This window comes from Haemaphysalis longicornis, unplaced genomic scaffold (assembly GCF_048455015.1).
Source record: "Haemaphysalis longicornis isolate Haplotype H1 unplaced genomic scaffold, Haemaphysalis longicornis Haplotype H1 scaffold_5, whole genome shotgun sequence".
Lineage (NCBI taxonomy): Eukaryota > Metazoa > Arthropoda > Arachnida > Ixodida > Ixodidae > Haemaphysalis > Haemaphysalis longicornis.
Genome location: NW_027526385.1, coordinates 27331240 through 27358688, shown reverse-complemented (window position 1 = coordinate 27358688; position 27449 = coordinate 27331240). Strand labels below are relative to the sequence as shown.

Sequence of the window (27449 nt, the reverse complement as noted above, 5' to 3'; positions counted from 1 at the left end):
CGACACCCTCGTGCACGACGATCCTGTCTTTCTGCTCGGCGACTTTAATGCCCCACACTACTCTTGGGGATACTCCCAGGCTACAAAAAAGGAACAGCCCTCCTTCACGACACCCAGCATCACGTTCTCGTTCTTTACAATGACCTGGCCACTCCAACCAGGCTGGGGAACAGCGGATCACGCGACACCTCCCCAGACCTTCCATTCGCAGCCAACGTAGGGCATTTGACTTGGCAAAAGACTCCAGACACCCTCGGAAGTGACCACTACCTCATTCAAATCGTGATACCTCAATTGCACACAACCCGAAAAATTGGTTTCACAAAGATCACTAATTGGCCCGCATTCCGCAAGGATCCCACCGCCCTTCCTTCCATCACCGAAAACCTAGAAGAGTGGACATCGGCCCTGGAAAATCAAGTCCAGAAGCATACCGAAACAATTCCCCTCACCGGCAAGAATCCTACCGCCGATGCCCATTTGCTCCATCTCTGGGCAGCCCGCTGAGGGCTAGTCAAACGGTGGGAACGACAAAAGCATAACCGCACCCTCAAGAAACGTATTGCGGCAATCACTTTACAAGCGACCCAGTACGCTCAAACATTGCACACACAAAACTGGCACTCCTTCTGCGACGAGCTAAGAGGCACTCTCAGCACTAAGCGCACCTGGCACATCCTCCGGAAACTTATCGGCGAAAAACCTACTCGAACAGCCACCAACCACCAAATTCATAGACTCATACATAACAGTGACCGGCCTCCCCGAGAACTCCTACATTCGATCAGAGATCACCTGTTCGGCCACCCAGCCACGCACCCACCCTCTCCGGCCACCAGCTACACGCGTCCGCCAAACGAAGCCCTTGATGCCCCGTTCATCCACGCCGAACTCCGACAAGCCGTGGGACGCCTCACTCGCAATACCACCCCGGGTAGGGATGGTATCACCAACAAGCTCATTCAGAACCTCGAAGATGAAGCCCAGGAGTCCCTTCTCACTCTTTTCAACCACCACTGGGAAGCAGGCACCTTGCCCCCTCAATGGCGTCACGCAGACATAACCCCAATTCCCAAACCGCACAAGCCTGTTACCCCCACCAATCAGCAACCAATTTCTCTAACATCGTGCCTGGGAAAACTTTCCGAACACATGGTGCATTCCCGGCTTACGTCCTACCTCGAAACTAAAGATCTATTTCCCCATACCATGTTTGGCTTCAGAAATCACCTGTATACTCAAGATGTGCTCATCCAATAAAAGAGCAAATTATCGACAACCTCAGCAACTCTTAACCCAGCACCATCCTCACCCTAGACGTCCAGGGCGCATTTGACAACGTGATGCACGACACCATATTACAAGGGCTCATTCACATGCAATGCGGTCCTCGAACCTTTGAATACGTGCGCGGCTTTCTTACTGACCGAGCTGCCACTATTCGCCTTGGCCCATACAAATCCCCTACTTGCAACACATCAGCCAAAGAGACTCCCCAAGGGTCGGTAATTTCCCCCTTGCTATTCACTCTGGCCCTCTTTGAACTACCTAAACAAGTTTCCACCACACCCGATCTACGCCACGCCTTTTACGCGGACGATATGACACTTTGGATAAACAAAGGCTCGCCAGGGTACCAACAAGATGCCTTACAACAAGCTATCGACCTCACCCTCCAGTATCTCGCACCTCGCGGCCTTACCTGTGCTCCCCAAAAGTCCGCTCTCTTGGTCCTCCGCGCCAGAACGCGTGGTCGACCCCCGAGAGCCACCCCAGACCCTCAAGTTACTATCAGAGATGCACTGGTGCCGAAAGTGAAAACCCTGCGAACTCTCGGCGTGCCTTTTTACGCTGATGGGTCTGGAGCAGCACTCCTCCCTCAACTGCAGGGCACGATATCGCAACTTGCCCACCTCATCCGGGGAATCTGCACACACCAACATGGACTGGGGGAACAGGACACGTGCCGTCTCTTCCACGCCCTACTTCTCAGTCGCCTCGCATACGGCACCCCCTATGTGTGTCTCAAACCTCAAGAACAGAGCAAGCTGGATGCGCTCATTCGCCGGGCTTACAAGATCGCTCTAGGCCTTCCAGCTTTCGCCGCCACACTGAAATTGCTTCAACTGGGGCTGCATAACACCCTCTTTGACCTCCTCGAAGCATAACAGACAAGTCAATTGGCACGCCTGTCCCTCACTCCTACCGGCCAAACTGTCCTCAGGGCACTAGGCCGCCGCACGCCGAACCCTCATAACGAGCTTCACCCCTCCCTCCCCATATCCGGACCAATATCAAGGTGGAACCAATTCCACATCACATGCATCCCGTATACAACCCAGGCCAACGCAAAGCCCGAGTGCAGCACCTTCAACGGAAGTACTCCTCAGCCCCGGATGCTCGCTATTGGCGGTGAGCGCGACCACTGGCGGCGCTGCGAAACGCGCCTCCGTGACGTCGGCTTAGGGATTCTCGCATTTGTCGTCTGCTTCACCCGGGCTCGCTCTCCCTGCTGTTTCTTTGCGCTCGGTTGACGTCTGATGCATGTCCGCACCAGATTTTGCGTGTGCGTAAGTTTTTATCATGATAATAGACTTAAAAGCGCATACACCAGCTTAAAGCGTGAGTTAACGTATAGTTTTGGATACCGCTACGGAAGAAACATTGCCGGCTTCGTCCTATTCTTTGCGAAACCGGTCCTGTGCGGAACGCGAAGAGTCAGAGCGAGGCGTCAGCTTCTATATTAAGCAATCTTTCGAATAAAGAGGACAGCCGGCTGCTAGCTACCGACAACAGCGAAAATGCAAGACCAAAACAAATTCCAGACCTTCGGGGCTGTCGGCTTCGGCAGAAGGCATTAGTACGATTGCCCGTGATCGTATGTAAAATAAAACAGTTTTAGCAACCTACTCAAACGCTCGAAAGTATTGTATCGCATCACTTTATGTTGTCATGGCATGGAAATATGCCGACATACACTAAATGCTGCAAAAACTGTAGGTTGAGTTCCAAATAACCCACCTTGTGTATAGGCGCATGCTGGTTTTATACCAGGCTTCTAACCAGTATGAAGGTTTATTGATTGAAAGGAGTCACATCTACGGTGAAGATATAGTAACACTATCTTTCTTCAGACTTGGTGGGGTATTTCGGTACATTTCCCACAGTCATATCTTCCCAATATTCAGATATGCGTTACAGGAAAACTGCACTCGAGAGGAGCAGAAGTAGGAGGAGGAGGAGGAGGAGAAAACTATATTTAACAGTAAAATCGAGCTGATTAGCGGGTCAGGTCCTCATTACAGGAAAAGACAGGAAGAGTAATTTTCTTCAATTCATAGAACGCCGTCCAGAGTAGACCAGAATTTGTTCTTTACGCCTGGAATGGTTTGAAAACATTAAAGGGGCCCTGAAAGGCATTTTGAGCACACTAAATGAACTAGCGCAATCGCTAGATTGGGTCGCCAACGTCACCTGTGCCAAGTATTACTCTTTTACGCGCAGCGGAAAGCTCACACTTTTGTTGCAAAGTTTGTCGCTTTTTTCTCACCCTTTCCTTCGTGTTTTTGGACGCCGCCATCTTCACATGTCTACATCATCGATTCCCAGATGTTCGTCATGAGCTAGACATCCTGCTATTGGGCGGCTTTTTCACGCACTTCCGGCAAAGAGATGAGTCGTCTGCTCAGCGTCGGCTCGCCGGCTGATCTGCCAGCGGAGTGCCGGAGTGCTTTGACATTTTACGACAAACGAAACAAGTGTAAACAAACGCTTAACCGTTTGTATTGAATGCAACACGGCCATAACACGACGTGGATTTTATCTTACGTGAGTACGTACCATAAAGAAAGTCCCGTGGCACTTCTTTGGTGCAATCGCAGAGAACGCCCTGAGCCGAATGCCCGGGTTTGACGCGTACATTTTATTCAACTTCAAAACAATCCAGAGATGCGTTTCGAACGAACGCAACGTCACAACATGCGTTGCAAGTCGGAACCGCGATTGACAGACGATGAGTTGCCTCCTCCTGCCCGTCGTAAATACGGCACTCACCTCACACCCGGTTGCGGGGACGAGCAGCAAGTCACAACTCTGGCGCGCAACCGAGAAGGCTTTTAGCCAGGCACACTGCACATACCCCATGCGAGGTTGAGTGGTACGTCGTTCGAGAAAGATAATCCAGACCATGGGAAGCACTATCCACCCGCAGAAGCTCAACGTCGCATTTCATCGCGAAACGAACGCGTCCACAACACACAGGAGGCGATGCACACACACACACACAGCTTCGGTCGCTGCATTGGCTTAGCTGCAAGCTTCGTTCGGACAATCAGCCATGCTACGACGATACAGAGCTGCGTGAGGACGACGTGCTAACCACTTCACGTATTTAAAAACACAGGGGCAAAGAACTAGGTTCATCGGAAGCAAAAAACCTTTCCTCCATTATAGTGCCTGAAATATACTGGCTAGTGTGCCGAGGGCGGCTCCAGGCGGGCGCCGGGAGCGATGTACGCGGCCGTCTGCCGCTTGGGGCGCTGCCGTGCGGGAGTGTGCGCGTTCATCCGGCCCGAGCAGATCGCGCGGTTACCTCCGAGCTGCGTAGCAGACGGCAGCGGCAGAACTTTCCATTCCCGCTTGCGACGAAAGCGAGCGAAAGCGACGGGAATTCTGTCGCGCAACCAAAATTCGTCCCGACCATTCGACAAAAACGATCGTCGCGCGACAAAGCGACGGAATTCCTGCCGCTCTCACTCGCTTTCGTCGCAAGTGCGAACGGGCCTTTATGCGCAATCTCAGCCCCACATAAAACAAGCTCTTGCTTGTCGCCTGAGCATACGGTTGATATCTGACTACGTTACACTGTGCTTGCCAGTGTATTTAAACGATGTCACTAGGTTTGAAACGTACGCGCTCGGCGTGCAGGTTTGTAAACGCAAGCGGTTTCACATACGCACGCTATTTTGCTGCTAATAGAGTTTTAGTACAGCGTTTGTGGCCTTTGCATACGCTAAACGCTAAATTTTTGCGTCCCGCTACGTGACACCGCGATGGGAGTTTTAGTAGATCGTCTCATCAGTTTTGCGTAGCGACACACTAATGCATACGGCGCCATCTGTCAAATGTTTTCCGAAATGTCTCGCCGGCTGATCTGCTAGCGGAGTGCCGGAGTGTTTGGACATTTTACGACTATCCAAACAAGTGCAAACAAACGCTTTCCCGTCAGTGTGGAATGCAACACATGGGTGCAGCTTGTCAGAACACGGGTTCTCGCTGATCGAGTGCAGCGTTGGTTTGCTCTTCGCCTTCACGTTCATCGCCGCTGATAAAGCGATCCGATCCGGCGCGTTTTGTGCACGGGTTCTGTGTCGGTTGAAAATGTCTTTTTTCACATGCCGCCGGTAGTAGGAATTACAACCACCGCAAAATAACACCCGGCACCAGCGGGGCCACATCTGAGACCGCGCTTTTTGGATAAACAGTGCGCGGTGCACCAAAGGGAACGATCGCACGATTCTCCCCACGCGGCTGCGAGTTCGCCGCCGATACCAACTGCAGCCCTGCAGCTACGTACACCGCGAAAGGGCAAGGCCAGGCCGCACACATGCGGCCAGGTCATTCGTTCGCTTTTCCAGCCTGTGTCCATGGTGTCTACAGAGATGAAAAAGCCGAAAGAGCTGGCCCGTAGCAGACGGCAGTCTGTGGGAGCACAATAGCGGAAGTACGTCACCGCTGAGGAGCGGAGCATCATGGGAGAGGAGGCCAACAGCGAAGAAACAGTTGAAAGGAGGAGGAAATACGGCGCGACGATAATTCGCAGTTTTTGATTTACGATTTCTCAGCTAATACTCATCGCTTTAACAAAATTCTTGCAGGAGGAGATTGCTAATACATTGCTTTATTTGGTTACATGTACATCCATGCATCGGCGGAAGGCATTTCAGGACCCCTTTAAAGAGCTAATATTTATTGGTTTCGATTCTTGTAATATATGCACGTATACTATTTATTGCGTTCATTAGCAGGTATATCAAACCTTCGACACCGTAATCATGTCATAATTATTCGCGTTGAGTCAGTTCGTTATGATAACGGTGGTGATGATAGAAATTTGGGGCACAAAAGCCACCTTCGGGTACTGTTGACAACGTTGTCTGTGGCGCGATCGCGGTGGCGTAGAACAAACCTTCTCATTGTATTTGCATGTGAATAAACAACTCACGCTGTGGATATGCCCTTTCTTGCACGCGGCCATAACTAACACCAATTAAAGAAGGGAATGTATGTCATACAGCCTGAGCAAAATATCCACACGATCTTTGTGAGCTTCCCAAACATCCTCAAAACTACTAATACGTTTGTGGTGGTGCAGAAACATGAATGCGTTGGGCACAGAAAAAAAAATCATTTGATACAAGTAAACAGCAACGAAAGAAATAGAAGATAGCCGCTTTATTTCGTGCTGTGTGAAGTGCGTGTTGCGGCCCGCTGCTTGATACGTATCATTAGACTATTGAGTCTTCATAACAGCATCTCGAAAAATACTGTACGGAAGCCTACGTATTATGAATACTTATGGAGGAGCTCTGAGCGCTGAATCAGGTAAATAAGGTAGAAATGACAAGTTACACACGATCTTCTGATCTATGTTCTGAAGAAAGTTGTTCTCTCTCTTCTTGTGTGTTGCAAACTTCTGGGGGATAACAGATTGAAATTATTCAAAATTGTCAGAAGCTAGCAAAATAACTGAATTACTAGAAACACGTTTTTAATACACTAAAACAATAAAGCGGGCGGTTTCAGCACAGGGACTGCTGCTCCTCACTAGCGGAGCGTAGCAGACGACATCGGCGCGAGTCCCTAAGCCGACGTCAGAGCCAGGGGGCGCCACTCAAACATCTCACCGCCAATAGCGACATCGCCCAAACCCCGTGACACCCCCACTCGACTCTAGCAGTCACGGATAACGAGGGCACCGTTCTCAACGCCGCTACCTTCCTTCATCTCTCTTAGACCGCTGCTGAAGCCACCGCCAGTGCCCTCGCGGCGGCCACCCACACACCCACCACCCACCTAACCATAATCATAGATTCTCAACAAGCCTGCCGACATTACCTCCAGGGAAGAGTACCCCCAGCGGCGCTCAAGCTCCTCAAAGCCATTCCCAACCTACCTACAATAACAATCGTATGGACCCCGGGACACGCCTCACTCCATGGGAATGAAGCAGCACATGCTGCGGCCCGCGAGCTTCACTTCTGCGCGTTCCCTACAGGGCCAGACGGCTCGGACTCTACGACGGCCACTATCCATCCTCTTCCACCCTGCTTCACCGGCATCCTATCACACTACCGCCACGCTCGCCGAACGCATCCTCCGCCCCACCCACGGTGTAAGAATATTCTTACACCGTGACCGATGGTGAACCCGCCAAGACCGGGCGGGTGACTTTTTGACCACGCCAGACCATGTCCCGCCAGCGCAGAATACAGGGCTGCGCTTAGTAAAACAATGTGCTACGAACGAAGTGGGCTTTCAAGCTGACGCTTCCTGCAACATGGGAAGTTGGACCTGCCCTTATCGTCATACTTGCTTCGACACAGTACGACGCGTGTTGGCTAACTGCGGCCACAGAACAGGGAGGATTTTAGAGAAGCAAAGGGTTTAACGCGCCAACGCAACGCAGGCGATGAAGCGCGCCGTAGTGGAGGGCTCCGGATTAATTTTTACCACCTGGGGATCCTTAACGTGCGCCGAAATCTCGTACACAAGGGCGTTTTTGCATTTCGCCTCCATCAGAAAAGCGGCCGCCGCGGCCGGGAATTGAACCCGCGACCTCGTGCTCAGCAGCGCAACGCCTTAGCCACTGAGCCACCGCGGCGGGTGAGAAGCAAAGGTCTAGCTTTGCCTGTACTGCCAGAAAAAGCGTAGTGGCGGCGTCGTGAACTACCGAGGACGCCCGCTTGATGGCGCTGTAAACACGGCTTTGTAAACATGGCGGATGCTTTTTACACAGGCCGCTTGAGCTCCTTAATAACATGGCTGCCCTCGCACAGCGGCCGCCGGCTCGCTGCTCTACGGCCGGACTCGACTCTCCTCCCCCGCGCGAAAGGAGCGTCGAGTCCGGCCGTGGCTGCTCCTGCTGGTTCCTGGCTGGCACGCTGGCCGCGTGTTTACTTGCGCCGCGCTAGTGAAGTGATGTAACGCCAGGTGACCAGATGGCCTCGACTGGCACAGACCACAGTGAGCAGCAAGTGCGAACAAATCGTTTATTGACATCCGCGAGTTTACAGAGGCCAGGACATTTCATTTCGATCGCTGCAATTGTACGTCGCTTTCGTGGCAACATTTTGTTTTTGCCACAACAACTCGTTCACTTGCGCTAAGGTTTCGAACGAAGGGCACAAATGAGGTATTGACGGCAACAACGGTTTCGTTTGCACCGTCTTTCTATCGGAGTGCATAACACTCACCTTCTGTTGGAAGAATAAAATATTCTGGCCTCGACAGCTGTCTTCCGATGCGGAATTTCCCACATTTGTGACTCCACAAGCACTCAATTCCCGTGTTTTGCCAGTCCTCTCAACAACTGATGGACGCAAAAGCACATAACAGCAATAACAGTCGCGAAACCAGTGCCCCGCGCACATAGAACCGGTGGGCCGTTGCAGAGGTTTCAATTTGAATTGAATAGACCTTTCCAGAAACTGCAGCGCCGCTCCTTCCCCTGGCGGGCCCGCGCAAGGCGTCATGGGAACTGCGTGCGCGGGCGGTGCGAGCGGCGACGGCGGCGACGGGGTGCATGGGCGCCGCGCGCCGCGTGCGCGGAGTGAGCCCGTCAATGAAATGCTGTGCTTTCAAAGTTATGTCACGCATCAATTAAAGCATCTTTAAACCATACAACCCAAAATAAGAAATAAACTCCCCATCCTTCTGAAACTGCTGGCACCGCGTGAGAACCTTTCGTCGTCTGCTAGCAACGTCGTCTGCTAGCTTGGAGAGTGGAACCAGCTACTGCCAGTTGAAAAGCGTCTCGCTTCTGGCTGCCCGCGGGTAAAGAGAAATTCCTCAACACGAGGAAATAGAGAACAAATGTGACACTTGAGCTACCCGAGAAAAATACAAATAACCAGCTCTTGTTTCCGGCAGCCCGCGGGGAGCCGAGTGGGAAAACGAAGAAGCCCATATCATGTGCACACGCTACTCGTGATGCATTTCCGCGTGTGCAAAGCTACACTCGTTTACAACCTGCCTTAGCGTTTGTAGTTTACGCGATACTGGCGATATGGCGCCAAGGAAGCTGCAGGAGGCGGACAAACGTCCTGTGTGCTCGGTTGGGACAACAATACGTTACGAGACCGGCATGTTTCATTGCACAAGTTTCCGAAGGACAAGACAATTAAAAAGGATTAATGGGTTCGCCGGATAAATCGCCAGGGTCGTGATGACCGATTCGCTTTGTGGGAGCCGTCCGAGCATCACAGGATATGTGGAGCCCATTTCAACGCGAGCGGACGCAAATGTTACATGGACCGTATGCGACCACTTTTACACACCAGGTCTTAGCCAAGAGGTGTCCTCCGGTAGACAGGCAAGCCCAGCATTATAACGTAAATTATGTTTTTTATACGTTTTTTTTTGTTTCCTATGCTGCCGCGAAGTGAACGAAACACCGCCTTCCTAAGCGCCCGTCCCGCTTCCAGGCATCCAAGACAAACTAGTGATATGCAGCACTGTCGAGATACTCCTGTCAGCTCAAGTAATCAACGCCCGTTTTGAAATGAATTTTACCACAAAGGGCGTAACAGGGCGATAAAGCAATGCTTTCGCTCCAGCAGACAACGATGCGGTTTATCGAGCGACAGCGACTGCCTGCAGCCTGTCTCCTGCGGCATTGTGAGTTCAGCATTTCGACTATTTCTTTTCGGTCGTTCATTGTGGAATTATTATTTGTCACTTTTAAGGTATGGTGTACTTCCTGAGTGAAAACAAAGAAGACAGCTCGTCATAGCTGACCCAGGATTTTTGATCGAAGATGAGCTCCGTGAACTTGGCGTTAAATTGAACAGACGTACCCCCCATGTTAAATGGTCGGCGTCAACTGACAGTAGCGGAGCAAACACGCACACGGCAGATCGCCACGCTGAGGAGACACGTTGAGCGAGTTATTCGAGAAGTGAATAACTTGAGAATACTACATGTGGTATGTTTTCCCAAATGCGATGGCTGACAAGCCAAACCAGATATGGAAAACTTGTTGCTACCTGAACAACTTAACACATGAACCACTTCTCAATCGATAAGTAAGCGAAATGTCAACTCGTGTTTTGTATTAGCGCCCTCTGAATAGTTTTACCTTTTAGTCGGTATTGGTTAGTTTTGCTAACCGAATAAAAGTGTGCGTGTCTTTTATTGCAATGATACCAAACTAGCTGCCTCGTCTTTTTTCGACTGAAATAAACATTTCTATTTTCATATTTACACACAGCCGAAAACAGCAAAAGAGCTCAGGATTGCTCAATGAGACTTGCCACCTCTTAGGCAGCAGTACTTGAAGCGAATACAGACATAGTGTAGCATGAATCGATGGGATACACACTGCAACTCCCCAAAATGCAGCAGTTTGTTGAAGAAATGCGGGCTGTGGTAAGAATGCGTAAGTTTGAAAAAGAAGCCCGTTATCAAAACAGCTGTCCAGGATAGCAGATGTTCTGCATGCATCACACAATGTTAAACGCCGAAGCTGCACCGTCAACAAATGCTGCCTCCACAGGCGCTGCCGCGCACGGCACGGTTTGGCACGGTAGAGCTACATGAAGAGCGGCCCGGGCGGCGGCGGCGGCGGCTGCTGCGGCGCTCACAGTTCCCAGGCTGCTTTGCGGCCGCCGTTTGGGGGCGCGCGCAACTTTCCGGAAAGGTCTATTGCGGTCCCTCCAACAGTGAGGCCGTAGCGCGTAAGGTCACGCTTTGTGAAGGCCATCGCAGCACACTTATTCCCTGAAATCACTAATCCTCTAGTTGCCAGAAATGCCGCAATAGAGTCAATTGCCCGCTGCAGTCTTGACCGTAACACTCGCCTATTGCGGCCAGAACTCCATATACAGATGTCGTCGGCGTACAGGGAGATTTCTACCGACTTTGGCACGCATTTCTCCAGGCCAACTATGGCAATGTTGAAGAGTGTAGGGCTCAGCACCCCACCCTGTGGAACACCTCGGGTCACCTGATGTAGCGATGAGTCGCCCATGTCGGTAGACATGTACACATACCTATCGGAGAGGTAGTCCGATAGCCATGCGTACATGCGGCCCCTGATGCCTAAAGACTTCAGCGCAGAGCGGATGGCTTCATGCTCGACGCAGTCATACGCTGACTTGATGTCGAGGAACACAGCGACAGCAATGTTCCGCCGACACTTTGCTTCTCTTATGCTATTTACAAGGGCGATGACGTTGTCGAGGCTGCTACGACCCTTGCGGAAACCAGACATCTGTGCCGGGTATATATTTCGGATGGTCAAATCCCAGTCCAAGCGGAGCAGCACCATCTTTTCCATCAGTTTCCCGACACAACTCAGGAGCGCTATGGGTCGGTAAGACTCGATGGCGGTTGGAACTTTACCTGGCTTTAGGACTGGGACAAGGCGAGCGTGTTTCCACCTTGGCTCTAGACGACCAGTTTCCCACGAAAGATTGAAGGCATGCAGGAGGCAACTTCTTCCCTTTTCACCTAGATGCGAGATGGTTGTGTAGGTGATGTCATCCGGGCCTGGGCAGCTGGATTTCTTGACAGAAGCCAGTGCAGCGATCAACTCTGCCATGGAGAATGGCTCGTCCATTGGGGACACCGGGCCTGAGCATCCCTCGTTGGGGGGAGAGTGTGGCGGAAGAAGAGCTGCTGGCGCTGCAGTAATTCTCCTGCAGAAGGCGTCAGCGACTTGGAGGTCACTGGTGTTCGTGCAGTCTCCATCGTACAGTGAGTCGAAGAACATATAGTCGCACACGCCATCCGACGGGAGTTCCATGGGAACAGGGTCCTTATCCGGTCCCACGGTTGCGGTGCAGAACAAAGCTTGTTTCTTGAGAGGCCGTTCTGCAAGTTTAGGCCGAATATAGTTGAAAATAAAGTGACAATGATATGGTCCCGGGCTCTTCCCCTTGTCATTATTAACTGAAGATTTAACCGTTCGTTTAGCTGCAGCCTACGCCTCTCTACTAGCACGTACCACGGTGCTCAGCCGTCCAATAGGCTGGCAGGAAGATAGAAAGATGCTCAGTGGTGCTTGTGTGCGGGCTGTTATTGGCGCTGCCGCCGGTTTGCAGTTTATACATGGCAACACCCTTCATATAATTGGTTATAACATACTCTACGCTTCCGCTTCACAATATCAATAGATGCGGAATTTCTAAGTACTTCGTAGGTGGACCTGCAATCCATCGCTTCAAGGCCGTCGATTCCAAATATTTTCAAGCATCTCGAACTTCCAGGGCGGTCAAAACATGTTTCAATTATCATGTAATCTGTGGTGTTTCGTTTAGATTCGGTTATATTTCTTGGGCAAGGTAAATCAGAAAACGTTGGTTTGTCTGTCAGCCTGCCCCTCCATTCAGCCACCCAACCAAATGTCCCCGCGCACCTCCATGTTAGCACCGCGGAGAAGGTCAGGACCGGGAAAAGTTGTGAGACGATATTCCTGAAATATCTGCATTCCTACAGGTACCCAATAGAGTAAGCTGGACAATTCGCAACTGATTCATGGTGATCACAGCCAAGCGCTGAGTCCTTCCCTGGTAGTGTTGTTCTGGCTTTTGGGCTGTAATCACCATGCTTACAGGTACTTTTCCAATGTAGGCACATAAGCCGCACTTCCTCTGATAAAAGCAAAGAAAACCTGTCTGCATTACATCAACTTTCACATCACACACAAGAAACAAGCCGCCCAATTTGATGGCTGATTAGAGTGAACCTCAGCGAAACAGGATTTGAACAGCTGCAATTTGCTCCGATGCTGCCTGTTCTCCGCTTCCCACGGTGGAGCTTTATTCACCGAGCTTTGCAAAACAAATAGTTCAGCAGTATATTTGTGGAATGTTTTCCTGTCTTCGGCTAAAATCTTTTGGGTTATATATATTGGTCACAATTGTGTCCTCGCGCAGAGAACATTGCATGACGGATATAATTATTGCATCACCTCGTTCGCTGAGCAATACTCCGTCCAGCCAGGCCCTTGAGTATCAAACTGTAGGACCGAACACTGCCCGAGGTACGGGACACAAAAAGAAAACGATGCACACACGGTTGTGGTAATTCCTGTGATCATGTAGGATCGAGCTCAAGTTTGTGGTAATAGTGCAAAACCACAATCCTCACTATTTGCGCGGTTGGCGGGTGGTTCGCCCGGAATGCTTCGACACTGGTGCATGGCTGTTGTCCGCGCGCACCTTCTACCATGGCGGCGCCGAAGGCGAGGTACGTTTCCGCCACGTGAGACGGCGCCATCCCCTCGGCACCCGCCATCTTTGTAACCCCGCTATTACCTACATGACATGGTTAGAAAGGAAGCCAGAGGGCAGTATGTCGTCGTTCGATTTATACATGAAAAACGGGCAGGCGCTGTAACGACGGGTTCCAGGACTAATGTGTGCGGGCGACATACTGTTGATAGCGGACAACAGGATAGGTATGCAATGCTTGATATATATATATGCGGTGAAGAAGCGACGCACCTGCGGGTATCGTTTAACAAAGAAAAATTGGGGATCATGGTCTTTAACGAGGGAGCCGAGCCCAAAGCAGTATCAGTGTAACAAGGAGAAATACCATGGGTGAAAGAGTATAATTATGTAGCAGTATGGCGTAACGACAACGAACATTACGCGCATGCGCATGAGGATCACCTTAAAAAGAAAGGAAGACGTAACGTGGCTCTAATGAAGCGTACAGCCCTCTGGGGCTACAACAAATGAGAGGTGGTAAGGTGAGAGAGAGAGAGAGAGACAACTTTATTACGCAATAATGCGAGAGTGGTTCCTCAGTCCAGGAGCCCATCTGTGTGTGAAACCAGAGACCCAAGCGGGCCTGGAAGTAAATAAGAAGGCGGTAGGCAGACTGGCCCTAGGGGCCCACAGTAAAACTACGAATGAAGCGGTGAAGGGTGATAAGCGATGGTCATCCTTTGAGCCAAGGGAACCGCCGAGCAACATAAAGTTTGAGGAGCGACTTTGTGACATGGAGGACGAAAAACGGGCCGCTAGAGTGTTCACGCACCTGCACAAGACGACCATGGACACGCGGTGGAGATGGAGTACCAGAGTGCTGACCAAGCAGTACGGAAAGTAGACAGGGGAAAGTGGGGTATACACAACAGTTAAAAAGAACGTCAAGATAGCAGAGATGACGGAGTGGGCACAGAGAATGCAAGCGAAAAAACCCTGGACACTTGTAAGACAGAGAAACTAGAAATCAGAAATGAAGGTTTCCATGGCAATACGAGAGGCAGTGCATTGCTCTTCGAAGCACGGGCTGGGTGCCTGAGAACCCAGGCATACGCAGGTAGTTACAGGCTGCAAGATGAGACATGTGCATGTGCGGCAGTGATCGGGAATCTATAAACCATATTGTCAGAGACAGCACAGAGATACGAACGGCGCGAGGCGAGGGGAAACGATGTTGGCGGAGGATTTGGTATTTGGGAAGAGGGGGAGCCTCAACTTCTGGGCCTTAGAGGTGACGAAGAGGCAGCTGGAATGGTCGTGGAGGATAAGTAGTCAATGGATGGGTACGCAGGCGGCGTAATCATACGGATGACAATTTAGAAAAGGGAAGGAGGGAGCGATGGGAGATTAAAGCCGGGATGAGGAAAAAGAAAAGTGTAAAGTATATATGGCTATGACACCAATTTTTTGGTGTAGCATAAATGATCGGCAGTGATCTAGAATAAAAAAAGCCACCCGTCTAGCATGTAGGAGCTGCAGCCGTGCCGCCGCGCCAGGGGCAGTGGAGAGGAGGAGCGGCCAGGAGCGGCACGCACAAATTTGTATTTCGCGCATTCGGTTTTCTGACTGCCTTGATGGTAGTTCGCGTCGCAGCTGACAGATGGCGCCACCAGTCCACGGCGCGCGCGCCGCTCGTGGGACCTTGTTCTCGGCGGTTGCACTCGGTCTTGCAAGAGGTAGCGTCAAACATCCCCCTCGCGAGGGGCACGATCAAATGCAGAGCACGACGTTAAGTAGTTTGCGTTACGTTAATGTTGTTGCACTTGTGGCAACTGCTGACGAGAGAGCGCTCGTCAGCAGTAATTTGAATGAGTCAACGTTATAAGGCGCGTTCGTAGCGTCCCATTATGTGTCGGCTTTGTGGCGCAGTGGGTAGAGCACCATGCGTTCCGCCCGCAGGGTCGAGGGATCGAAACCGGGTGCCGGATAGTATTTTCTTTTATATAGTGTAGGGGGAGGGGTGCGGACAACGACGGTGCGGACTACGACGGGACAACGCGGGTGACATCGTGAGTTACTGAAATGCTCTGCATTTAAAAGGTTGAGACAGGCAAATCTATAGGTTAGCTAGGATTAGGGCAAGTAAGTGAAATAAAACAGGCAAGCCGGTTCTGAGAACCGACGCCCCGATTCAAGGGGAGAACCACTAATGATCATCATGATCAGCGGGGTGCGCTGAGGATGGTTGGGATGGGTTGTGAAGTGGCGCTCCATGAACCCGGGCGGCTGCGACGAGCGGTTCCGCTGCCTGTGCCGACCGGCGAGCGGCCGCGGAGCGACCCGGCTCTTCGCTTCCAGCCTGGACTGACGATCGTCCACCGGTAGAGTCAAAGGACTCCGTCCGCTCAAGTAACGCCGGACACATCAAGGACGTTGAAGAGAGAGAGAGAGAGAACAGTCTTTAATGAAAACTGGCGAGGTCAGCCCAGCTAAGATGCCTGGCTTGCTACGCCAGATGAATGCGGTGACGATGATAATTATAATGATGAAGAGGAATACATATGATTTTAACTAATTACAAAGTCTGATCAAGACTTGTGTCTTTTAGGTATGCCAATAAGGCTTTCGTTGCACGAGCGGCACGTTTGGAAGAGTTCCAAGGACCTAATACGTCCCTCAGTTCTAGTTTTGCGGACAGCGGCCGGCCCAGGGACACTGCAAGAGACACTCTTTGTGTAGTAAAGCGCACACAGTCACATATTAGGTGTTGGAGGTCTTCACGCACACCACACTGTGGGCACAGAGGCGAGGAGGACTGATTGATTTTGTAGCAGTAGTATCGCGTGTAGGCGACGTTCAACCGCATGCGGTGCAGTACTGCTTCATCATGCTTGGATAGTCCCGGTGGCATCTTAAAATTACAATGCGGGTCGATAGAGTAGAGGGGCGCGTAATGGCGGGATGCGTCTGCCCAAAGCGATCGCTGCATGCTCCATGCCACACTAGATGCAAGGGCTGAAGCATCTTTGCGAGAAAATGGCACCGCTATTTTGGACGTTGAACACGGCAGCTCTACGGGAGTTCTGGGAATAGAACCCTTGGAGGCTTGCGCTGGTTGGCTTTGTGTCTTGGCTGCCCCCACGCCGTCGCTGTGGGCACGGTACCCGCGTGTGGAAGATCGTCCGAGACAGATCCACATCACATTTTGGCTCACCTAATGTGTGACCTCGCCTGCAAACGCAGTTGAGGCGAATACGGGCATGATGGCAAGCGTTGTCAGCTAGTGGAGCAACCGGAGGAGGGTGAAGGCGCGTAGGCCTACTATTAACATGGCGGCGGGCTTTCTGTCTAGCCGCAGTGTAGCCGCGCAGGCGCGGCGGCGGCACTGGCAAATTCTATCCGAGGCACCGTATGGTGCGGCGGACTGTGCCTACGACGATTCGCCGGTTGGGCATAAGCGAACGCGCACAATGAACCCGTCCTTACTGCGCTTGGAATTTGAGGCGCAGCGGTGGCTGATGCGACGTCTGACAAAGAGCGGCTTGTATGGCTTTTCGTTGCGGGTTGTACCACTGATCTCTGGTGGAGATCAGTGGGTTGTACAATTGGCGACAAAATCGTTTCCACGCTACTGGGTGCGCGCATCTTCTTGTCGGAAACGTAGACGAGGTTCTGTGCGAGATTTCGTTCAGGCAGAAAGCTTCGCGTAGCTCCGCATGGTTCTCGTTCTTGTGACGAGGTGACCGCGTGTCTTGATAACAGACGCATCTCAGGCGATTATCCTCGCAGAGCCCCGCCCGTCAGCCGCTTGTAACGTAGGGGGCGCTGGCTTTACGGCACCCTGTATTGCTACTGCCGGTGATGCATGTGTCGGTGAGCGTCACTTGGGGAGCGTGTGTATAGACACCGGACAACGCCCAGAGGGCGACACGGAGCCCTCGACACCCAGCGCCACCTTGGTAGGATACGCGCAGAACTGGGTCGTTCTCCGCAAGCAACTACGTCCCTGGCTGGGCGCGCTCCTCTCTTTGCACAACGGGTGAAGCAAATTAGTCGCCGCTATTAGGTTTAAAACGAATTACGAGATTGTGAAGTAATTATGCCACAGCGTGAGGTGAATGAAGAAGGATTTATTCGCTTGAACTCGTGTATGAAAAGGCAAATAAAGGCCGTGTGAGCGCGACGCCCAGAACAGAAACGCTTGTATAGTCTGCCGGCAGGCACAAAATTCTCAAAATCTGCATGTTTTACTCCAAAAGAAATAATTTATATTTTTCAACTCCACAAAAGAGGACGTTTTGTCTGCAGATATATCGGACGTTGCGCGATGTTTTCGTGCAGGTTATTCATCCAAGTGAGTGCACCTGAACTTGTGACTGCGTAACTAGTAACTAGACCACACGGGCATTACATATCGGTCTTTGATCCGAATATGATGCTCCATACATATAACTGTAGGAAATTCGCATTTGCTTGTGCATTGCCGAAGCACTCGCGTAAATAATTGGAATGTACAATCGAATAAGTGGAACGTACGATCGAACAAAGTCTCGAGGACTAGAAAGTGCTCGAGCCTTTGCATCCGGTTCAATGCCGAATTTTGAATTCGAGAACAACATCAGGAAAATAGTACAAGGGTGTATCAGGCTCGACGTGTTATCTCATTTTCAAGTATTGTCGTTCGGTTCTGCAGGAGCAATGTCAGACAGATAATATTCCTCTTTCCAGCCTCACGGATAAGGGAATATGGACAGCTTTCAGTCAATGTTCCACTCTCCGCCAAGAAACTTTATGGGCTTCCAGGTGTCGGCCAGCATGCCAGCGCTATAAAAACCCGTCCGAAAAAAGAAACTTTCACGAGAAAGTTATCCCAAGAACATCCATTGAGCGAAGAGGGATAGGAGAAGGGGTAAGCAGAACATGTTATGTGCGTATCGGAAGAAATCACAGAATGTTCATATTCGGTGATTTTTTTGCTCTCTACGCTAACGGGTCTGGCAGGAGGCTTCTGTTAGGAAAGAAGAGTAGCATTTTTCTTACCGTTACCTCCTCTGCAGAAAAAGTCACGGGAAAAAATTTGCTTCCGTAAGTCCGGTCCCGAGTGACCGCAATCGCAACACTTAAGATTGATAAACTTTCTTCTGGCCCTCCCTACTCAAACGCGAAAATTTCGTCCTGCATTCATATATTCCCACCTTTTATTGGTGCACGTCTTATGTGTACATTTCTAAGCTTTTCAGGGACTTAGACAAAAATTTTATTGTTTCTTTTGCAAGAAAGAGATGGCAATTTTATGCGACCCGATAACTCACGAAACATTTGGGAACATCAACACCTTTAGTGTTCCGCCCCATATGTGGCATATAATTATTACGGTTATATAGGCACATGAAATATTAGACGAAGCAGAGTAGAAGCGCTCAGTGATAAACTACGCTGTTATAACTGTGTCTGGGAGCAGTCGTTGTGAACAAATTCAAATCGACTTATGTGTATTTACCACCTGCAAACCAGCCTGCTAACAAGCTGCTCGTACATCACAGCAGCATGTAATCCGCTCGCTTAATCTGGGATTTTTCAAGATGCAGTACTCCCGGCTCCCTATCTGCAAAAGAGAAAGAAGCAAAATCCGCGGGAGAATGCAATGCCTTTAACAATGCTTGAACACGATCTTTCCAGCTGTGCCAACCTACGTATCGCCAGCAAGGCGGTAGCATCAGTGCCTAGTTTTCTTTGGAAGCGTCCCCCTACGATATAACATTTCTGCATGACTTCGTTGCCGTATTTAGTACATACGCGCGTCAATAACGTTATGGCACACGTTTTTGCAAAGGTGTGTTCACGGTTGGCTGCCGTCGTCTGCTTCAGCAACGATGGTTTCGGGCCTGTTTTGGCGCAGCTTTCTGTCCACTGCACGCTTACTTCGCACGGCTTGATTAACTTGTTCCACACCATCTCCTGGGTAACCCGGATCCGAGGGAATTGAGTGGTGGTACGGCAAAGATAAGTTAATGATTGGTTTTTAGGGCGGGACCACAAAATGTAGAGACCACTTACAGACATCTGGCAGCTAGAGAAACGCCACCTTTTGTGCACTGCATGTCACGAATTGGACTGCGGTTTCTAAATTGCAGTGTCTAGAGTGCCGTCCGACGGCACTCGAGCTGATCGCTGCAGGCATGGCTAGTGTGCTGTCCGACGACGTTCAAATACTTAACACTAGGCTATCGCAGGCCGAAGCATCTGTCGGTGTAGTGCAGATAAAATTTTTTGCGAAAATTTTATAATCTGCACTACATCACTACTTGTCATACTTAACACTAGGCTATCGCAGGCCGAAGCGTCGGTCGGTGTAGTGCAGATAAAATTTTTTGCGAAAATTTTATCATCTGCACTACATCACAACTTGTCATCACTAGTTTAGTAGGACCTCATCAAACTTGCGGTATTAGAGGTAGGAGCATTCAAACAAACATACATGTTGCCCGTTCAATATTGGAGTGTGTGTCTGATTCGGCAGAGCAGGTGGCCCTTATCCAAATTGACCTTTCAAAGGCATTTGATCGCGTTTCTCATGATTTTCTATTCGCACTATTGGCAGCGGTAAATTTAGGGGATGTGTTGTTAAAAGGCATTCAGCTTTGTTACAAACAGTGCACCACACAACTGGTCGTCAACCGCGTTCTGTCTAAGCCAGTTTCGATTAAGTCGTCTGTTAGACAGGGCTGCCCCCTTTCACCCTTGTTGTTTGCCGTATACCTCGAACCTCTGTGCCTTAGTATTCAGCAGAGTGAAAGAGTACGGGGCTTTTCATCGCTATCCTGTGAGGTTAAGGTCCTTGCTTACGCGGATGACATTGCCTATTTTTGTGCTGATAAAAAAAGCGTTCAAGAAGCCCTTAATCTCACCAGGCAGTTTTGTGGCGCGTCTGGAGCAGCTGTGAATATGGAAAAAACAAAGGGATTTTGGTTTGGTGAATGGGGTGCGAAACCGTCCTTATTTGGTGGCATTACTTGGGATAAGGACGCACTTCAATACCTAGGTGTACCTTTGCACCAAATACGAAACACCGGGCCTCATTGGTCATTGGCACTCCAAAAAGTCAAGCGAGCCTCTCAGGCATGGATGGGGCGAGAACTTTCTGTGTTTGCGCGTGCGCACGTTTGTAATGTCTTCCTTGTCGCAAAGCTTGTTTATGTGCTGCAAGTACTCCACTGTGCGCGTTCTAAAGTGCAAGCTCTACATAGAGTTTTTGCAACATTTGTGTGGGGGTCCCAATGGGAACCTATGCGTAGGGACAATTTGTTTCTTCCATTAGTGTCTGGGGGTGCTGGGCTGATACATTTGTTTGTACACCAGCTTGTATCTCGGTTTTTCTTCTATAAGGTGACGCATCATCCACTTCTGCTCAACGTTATTCAACAGCGCATAAGTTTTCATTTACCGTTTTTGCTTGTCTCCACTGGTGAAGTCAGTACGAAACCGCCATGGGGGTTTTTAAAGGAGGTGGTTGACACCTTCAATTTCCTTACTGCGAGGTTTTCCCTGCAATATCTGTTTACCCTTTCCAGGAAGGCTTTGACGAACACTTTATTAGAGAGTCTGTTCCCAGTGCCGGTTTATCGCCAGCCTTACATTGGCCACCATAAGGACAGTGTTTTGAAGCGGGTCACACGTATGTGTCTTCCTCCAAATGCAAAAACGTTTTTCTTTAAGCTGCATACATCAACACTCCCAGTGAAAACATGGTTGCGCGAGAAAGGAATGTCTATTCCTTGGTCTGACAATTGCCGTTTATGCAATCAACCTGAAACCATTGATCGTTGTTTTGTTTTGTGCCGGGATGCGGTGTTTTTCTGGGATGTGTTGCAACGAACTCTTAAAAAGGACATGGACATTACCCCTTATACAATTCGGTTCTTGCCTTTTAGAGATGTTACTGGAGTGCCCTATGATATGTTTGTTGTGATCGGATTGTATAGCTTGTGGAAGTGCCGCATGACGGACAGGCACGCGGAACCCCCTCGCCCAACGAAGTCCATTTTTCGGGAGCAAACTGCGTTGGTGCGGAGCATTTATGCGGCGCAAAGTGACCCACCAGAATGGCTGCATCTGTTGGACGCGTGCGTCTGCTTGCCAGAGTTTTAACGGACGGCTTATTTTAGCTGCAGTGATGTGCATCTTCTTGGATGACTCCTAACTTTCGTAGGCTGTATTAATGGAAGTTTTCCATGCAGTAAAGAAAAAAAAAACTGTCGGTGTAGTGCAGAGGATACGTCTTAGCTTCTTGACCCGAAGGACCATGGTTCGAGACCTGTTTTGCCTCGGCTATTTTTTTCATCTTTAAATTGAACTATAATTTTTATGGCTGAGGTTATTTTTGGTGTTCTAAGTGATTCTTTCGTGTGCGTTAGGTCATGTTATGTTATGTTTAGGTTAGGTTGCCTAGCTTTACGCTATCTAGAGCGATGTAGTGTCAGACGCGGCAATTTTGTTACAAAACGCCGGTGGACGTCGATATTGTGGAGTGCTTATAATACCGTCGGACGGCACTCTAGACACGGCCTTTCTAAATTGCTGAATACCGATTCGGTCGTGTTTTAACCGGTATTACAAAATACGAATTAAGCAACTGGTTCTGATAAATAGCGATTGTAAAAGTTCCTGTCAGTTTTCTCGTAATTCTCAAAGTTACGACACTATTTATTTAAATCTGTAAAAATGGGAATCACTAAGCTGAATTGCAGGATTGTTTCTGTGCCTGCGCTTGTGTCGCGCGGTGGTGTGGCTCCGAGCTAGCACATCAGGATGGCTAGGTTCCGCTGTTTTACCCTTCTAAACACGCTCCTCTCCGTTTTCTTTCTTCCGACGCAAGGCCGGGCTACAGCGGCGGCGTCCCCTGCTCGAGCCCGGCCATGGCCGACGCTGCTGACTTCTGGACGGCGCCCCGCGAATCCCAGGTACCGGCTGGCAGAATCTCAGGTTACACTCTTTCTAGAGCCACGTGTGTGAATTCAAGTATCTTCGCATGTGGAATTGTTGTGGGGGTCGTTCACAGCTTGGCTTTCCAACCACCGTCAGAGCGTGGATTGGAGCCAATTTTTTTAAACTATGGAAACCCGACGGCGGCGTTGGTTTGCGTCCCGTCAGAGGACGCTACCGCCTCGGCGGACGGGTTCCGCCTGCGCGCTGCACAGAGGAGGATTGGACAGCGGCGCTAGGCGTTGGTGGGCGGCTGTGCCGAGCGGGGTTCTTCCCGGTTCTTCCCTCCCGGTCCTTTCCGTCCAGCCTGGAGCGGCCATCGTCCACCGGCAGCACCGGAGTTGAACTCCTTAGGCCGCTCAATCAACGCGGGACCCATCGACGACGTAGAGAGAGAGAGAACAAGACTTTATTATCACTATCCGGCGTGTGAGGGAGTGGGTCATGCCGCGCAGGGCTTCGCCACCCCTCTGTCTCGCTAGACCTCTATGTTGCCTGACTCATCATTGGCTACTAGGAGTAGTCTCCGTTCGCCTCTGCCGGGCCAGCGCAGCATCGAGCCGCTGGATAGCTTGGAGTTGCATCGCCTGATGGGGCGACGTGACGCACTGTTCAATGTCCGGTGGAAACGAGTCCCAGGTATTCCCCTGCACGGGAACACCACACCCCCACATCAAGTGGGCTAAGGTAGCCGGTCCGTCCCCGCACGCACTGCACATTACACTCGCAAACAATCCGGGGTTCACATGTCGGGCGAGTGCCGGTGTGAGGACAGTCCTGGTTTGTAGTTGTCGTAGAAGGACACCTTCTCTTCTGCTTAAACCTGGATGAGGCGTGGGTAGTTGTCGGCGGGTCTCCCGGTACCAGCCGAGTATCTCTCCGAATTCCATGGGTGGTTCGAAGTTAGCTGTGGTCGTTTCTTCCGCTTCCGAGGGGCGGGGGGGGCGTCGTGCGGCACGCGAGCTCACGCGCGACGGCGTCCGCTTCCTCGTTACGGTTGGCGAAGCGTCCAGAGACGGTCCCCGTGTGGGCTGGAAACCATCTTAGGTGTGTGGTGGTGGTTTTGACATTGGGTAGTATCTTGGCAGCCGGGGTTCCAGTGTACCCTCTGCTGTAGTGGGTGATGGCTGAGCGAGAATCGCTGAGTATCGTGGTTACTTCCGGTCGGCATCTGAGAGCCAAGGCGATGGCGGCTTCCTCCGCCTGCTCCGCCGACGTGGCACGTATGCTGCACGCGTTGATCGTCTGGCCGTCCGTTGCCCGGATAATTGCCAGGACAAATATATCCGGTTTGCAGTGGTGTTTGGCTGCGTCGACATAGACTGCTTGCGAGTCGTCTGCGTGAGTTTCGATCAGGACCTTGGCTCTGGCCCGTCTGCGTTCCTCGTGGCGTTCTGGGTGTACGTTGCGTGGTAGCGGTAGTATGACCAGCTTACGTACTACCTCTTTGTTGATTCGTTCGTGCGCGGGAGTTTCTAGTCCGTAGGATTCGGCTTGTGGCGGTCGTAGACCGATCTTTCGGAGGATCTCCCTGCCAGCATTGGTGGTAGCTAGCCGGTTGAGTTGCGCCGTTCGCTGTGCTTCGCTTATCTCTTCCAGCGTGTTGTGTACTCCCAGTCGTGCAAGTGCGTCGTTACTAGTGCTGCCGAGTAGACCTAGTGCCGCCTTGTATGCTTTTCTGATCGCCGCGTTTATCCTGTCCCTTTCATGTCGTCTCCACTTGTGAAAAGCGCCTACATAGGATATGTGGCTTACCACAAATGACTGTACGAGACGGAGGAGGTTGGCCTCTCTCATTCCCTAACGAACTACTACAACGAGTGCTGGCGCACTGGGATCATACCCAAGCAATGGCGCACAGCAAGAACGGTACTCATACCCAAACCAAACAAGCCTCCGAACATAGGAAACCTCCGCCCAATCTCCCTGACTTCGTGCGCCGGGAAAGTACTTGAACACGTGCTCAACAATCGGTGGCAGCGATACCTAGAAGAGCACAACATCTACCCTGACACAATGCTAGGATTCCGGGCCCGCCTGAGCACACAAGACGCAATGCTGCTCATCCAACAAGACCTGCTCGAGAACCTCAGTAAGGTCGACTGCAGAGCGATTCTTGCACTGGACATCAAGAGTGCATTCGACAACGTTTCGCATGCCGCTATACTATCACAAGTCGAACAGCTCGGACTGGGAAAACGCACCTACAATTACGTACGAGCATTCCTCGACGACGTAGAAGACGGGAGCGCGAGAGTAGTTTGCGGAATAAACCCCCCTGGAGGTTCGTTTGGCTTACTTTTGCGACTTTCTTGCCTCCCACGGCGGCGCCGTAGATGCGGCAGGAGCGTGCTGACGATCGTACGAGTCAGACCCACATTACAAGTTCCAACACTATAGTAGTTTATTCGAAATTACTGCCTTACCCAGTTAGCCGAGTCAAAAGTGTCGATGCAGGATTAATGTTTTTTTATCACGATGTCACGTTCTCGTAGCAGGCCCAGCATATTTCACATCTGTGCGATGGCAGGCAATAAATATAGTTAGACTGTCAGTTTGATCTCATGCAACATCACTGGCTATTCTTTTTCAGCGTTTGTAAATAATGTTCCAAAATGTTTTTATACAAAGTTGATGTTTTCGTAAGGCCTTGGGCTCACCTATTTGTCTAGGTTCATGACTAGGTTTCTCAGACAAGGTTTCTGAGGTACATGAAAAGGTTTGTAAAGCATTTTATGATCACTAAATAGTTGCATATGGCTAGAATTATACTGTTAGGGTTGTTTTGAAAAACAAAAGAAAACATATTCTGGGCGCTCTAGTTATAAGAGGAGCTTCCACAGTTGAGTATTTACACAATGCTAGTTATGGTTATTTTGCATAAAAATTTACGCTTCACGCACGGGTACAGTTAAGCTATCCGCAAATTCTACTTATCTGAACACAGTGATTCGGAGCGATGTCTGCCACAAAGCTTAATGCGAAGTTTTTTAACCTACATTCTTGGCCTTTAGCGGTCCTTGTTCCAAATTGTGATCCCGGAAAGCTCTGTATCCCGGATTCTGCACCTTCAAAACAAGGTGTTTGAGTGCTCGGTTGGCATCGTCCTGAGATGCCACGTCAGAACCGTTCCATATTCAAATAGGAACTGACATGACTACCTCGCACTGGTATGCACCCTACTCCCCTGGTTGCGATGTCGGCTTGATTGTGGTTGCGGGCGGCTGCGGGGTCGGCTTCGGGGTAGTCGTCAGGTCGGCTTCGATGTAGTCGTCGGGGTCGGCTTCGGTGTAGTCGTCCGGTTCGGCTTCGGTGTAGTCGTCCGGTTCGGCTTCGGGGTAGTCATCGGGGTCGGCTTCGGGGTAGTCATCGGGGTCGGCTTCGGGGTAGTCTTCGGGGTCGGCTTCGGGGAAGTCGTCGGGGTCGGCTTCGGGGTAGTCGTCGGGGTCGGCTTCGGGGTAGTCGTCGGGGTCGGCTTCGGGGTAGTCGTCGGGGTCAGCTTCGGGGTAGTCGTCGGGGTCGGCTTCGGGGTAGTCGTCGGGGTCGGCTTCGGGGTAGTCATCGGGGTCGGCTTCGGGGTAGGCTTCGGGGTAGTCGTCGGGGTCGGCTTCGGGGTAGTCGTCGGGGTCGGCTTCGGGGTAGTCGTCGGGGTCGGCTTCGGGGTCGGCTTCGGGGTTGTTGTCGGGGTCGGCTTCGGGGTAGTCTTCGGGGTCGGCTTCGATGTAGTCTTCGGGGTCGGCTTCGATGTAGTCGTCGGGGTCGGCTTCGATGTAGTCGTCGGGGTCGGCTTCGATGTAGTCGTCGGGGTCGGCTTCGATGTAGTCGTCCGGTTCGGCTTCGGGGTAGTCGTCCGGTTCGGCTTCGGGGTAGTCGTCGGGGTCAGCTTCGGGGTTGTCGTCGGGGTCGGCTTCGGGGTTGTCGTCGGGGTCGGCTTCGGGGTTGTCTTCGGGGTCGGCTTCGGGGAAGTCGTCGGGGTCGGCTTCGGGGAAGTCGTCGGGGTCGGCTTCGGGGAAGTCGTCGGGGTCGGCTTCGGGGAAGTCGTCGGGGTCGGCTTCGGGGTAGTCGTCGGGGTCGGCTTCGGGGAAGTCGTCGGGGTCGGCTTCGGGGTAGTCGTCGGGGTCGGCTTCGGGGTAGTGGTCGGGGTCGGCTTCGGGGTAGTCGTCGGGGTCGGCTTCGGGGTAGGCGTCGGGGTCGGCTTCGGGGTAGGCGTCGGGGTCGGCTTCGGGGTAGGCGTCGGGGTCGGCTTCGGGGTAGTCGTCGGGGTCGGGTACGGCTACGGGGTAGTCGTCGGGGTCGGCTTCGGGGTAGTCGTTGGGGTCGGCTTCGGGGTAGTCGTTGGGGTCGGCTTCGGGGTAGTCGTTGGGGTCGGCTTCGGGGTAGTCATCGGGGTCGGCTTCGGGGTAGTCGTCGGGGTCGGCTTCGGGGTAGTCGTCGGGGTCGGCTTCGGGGTAGTCGTCGGGGTCGGCCTCGGGGTAGTCGTCGGGGTCGGCCTCGGGGTAGTCGTCGGGGTCGGCTTTGGGGTAGTCGTCGAGGTGGGCTTCGAGGTAGGCTTCGAGGTAGGCTTCGAGGTAGGCTTCGGAGTCGGCTTCGGGGTCGTGGGCGTCGTTTTGGGCGTTGAGGTCAACATTAGGATGGGTCTGCCTGAAGAAGGGCCGCCTGTGCGAGGTAGAAACGAGAAATATTGGCGATTTTCAACTTTTTACACAATGAATTGGACATCATCAGTATGATTTATGCAACATTTGTATGTCTCGCCACTTAATTCGGTATTAGCGTGTGTACTTGTAAAGGGGGAGGACAGTACGTACGTGAATGTACCAGCATTACTTCTTTCATGCTTTTTTCAATATAGAGCAGCGAACTTTTCAGTGGAGTGATTTTTTCAGTGCAGTGATGAGCCAACAGGGTTGTTTGGCAGTTTGGATCTCATTTTTAACCTTCGAAAAAAGAATTGATTTTGCGGCCGTTTGAAGAAATTTCCATAAAGAGTTAAACCTGAATATAACGAAGTTGACAAAAATTTGCAATTTT

The 27449-nt window shown here is 51.3% G+C and overlaps 1 protein-coding gene across 1 annotated transcript in view; it reads right to left on the bottom strand.

The window, feature by feature from the left end:
• Positions 1-22845: 22845 nt before the first annotated feature.
• Positions 22846-27449, bottom strand: part of LOC144139618 (uncharacterized) — a 36703-nt gene continuing 32099 nt past the window's right edge. The window contains exon 3 of the mRNA XM_077671914.1: positions 22846-27074. Within this exon, the coding sequence (XP_077528040.1) occupies positions 25598-27074 (1477 nt within the window). The 3' untranslated portion in view covers positions 22846-25597. The remainder of the gene's footprint in view (positions 27075-27449) is intronic.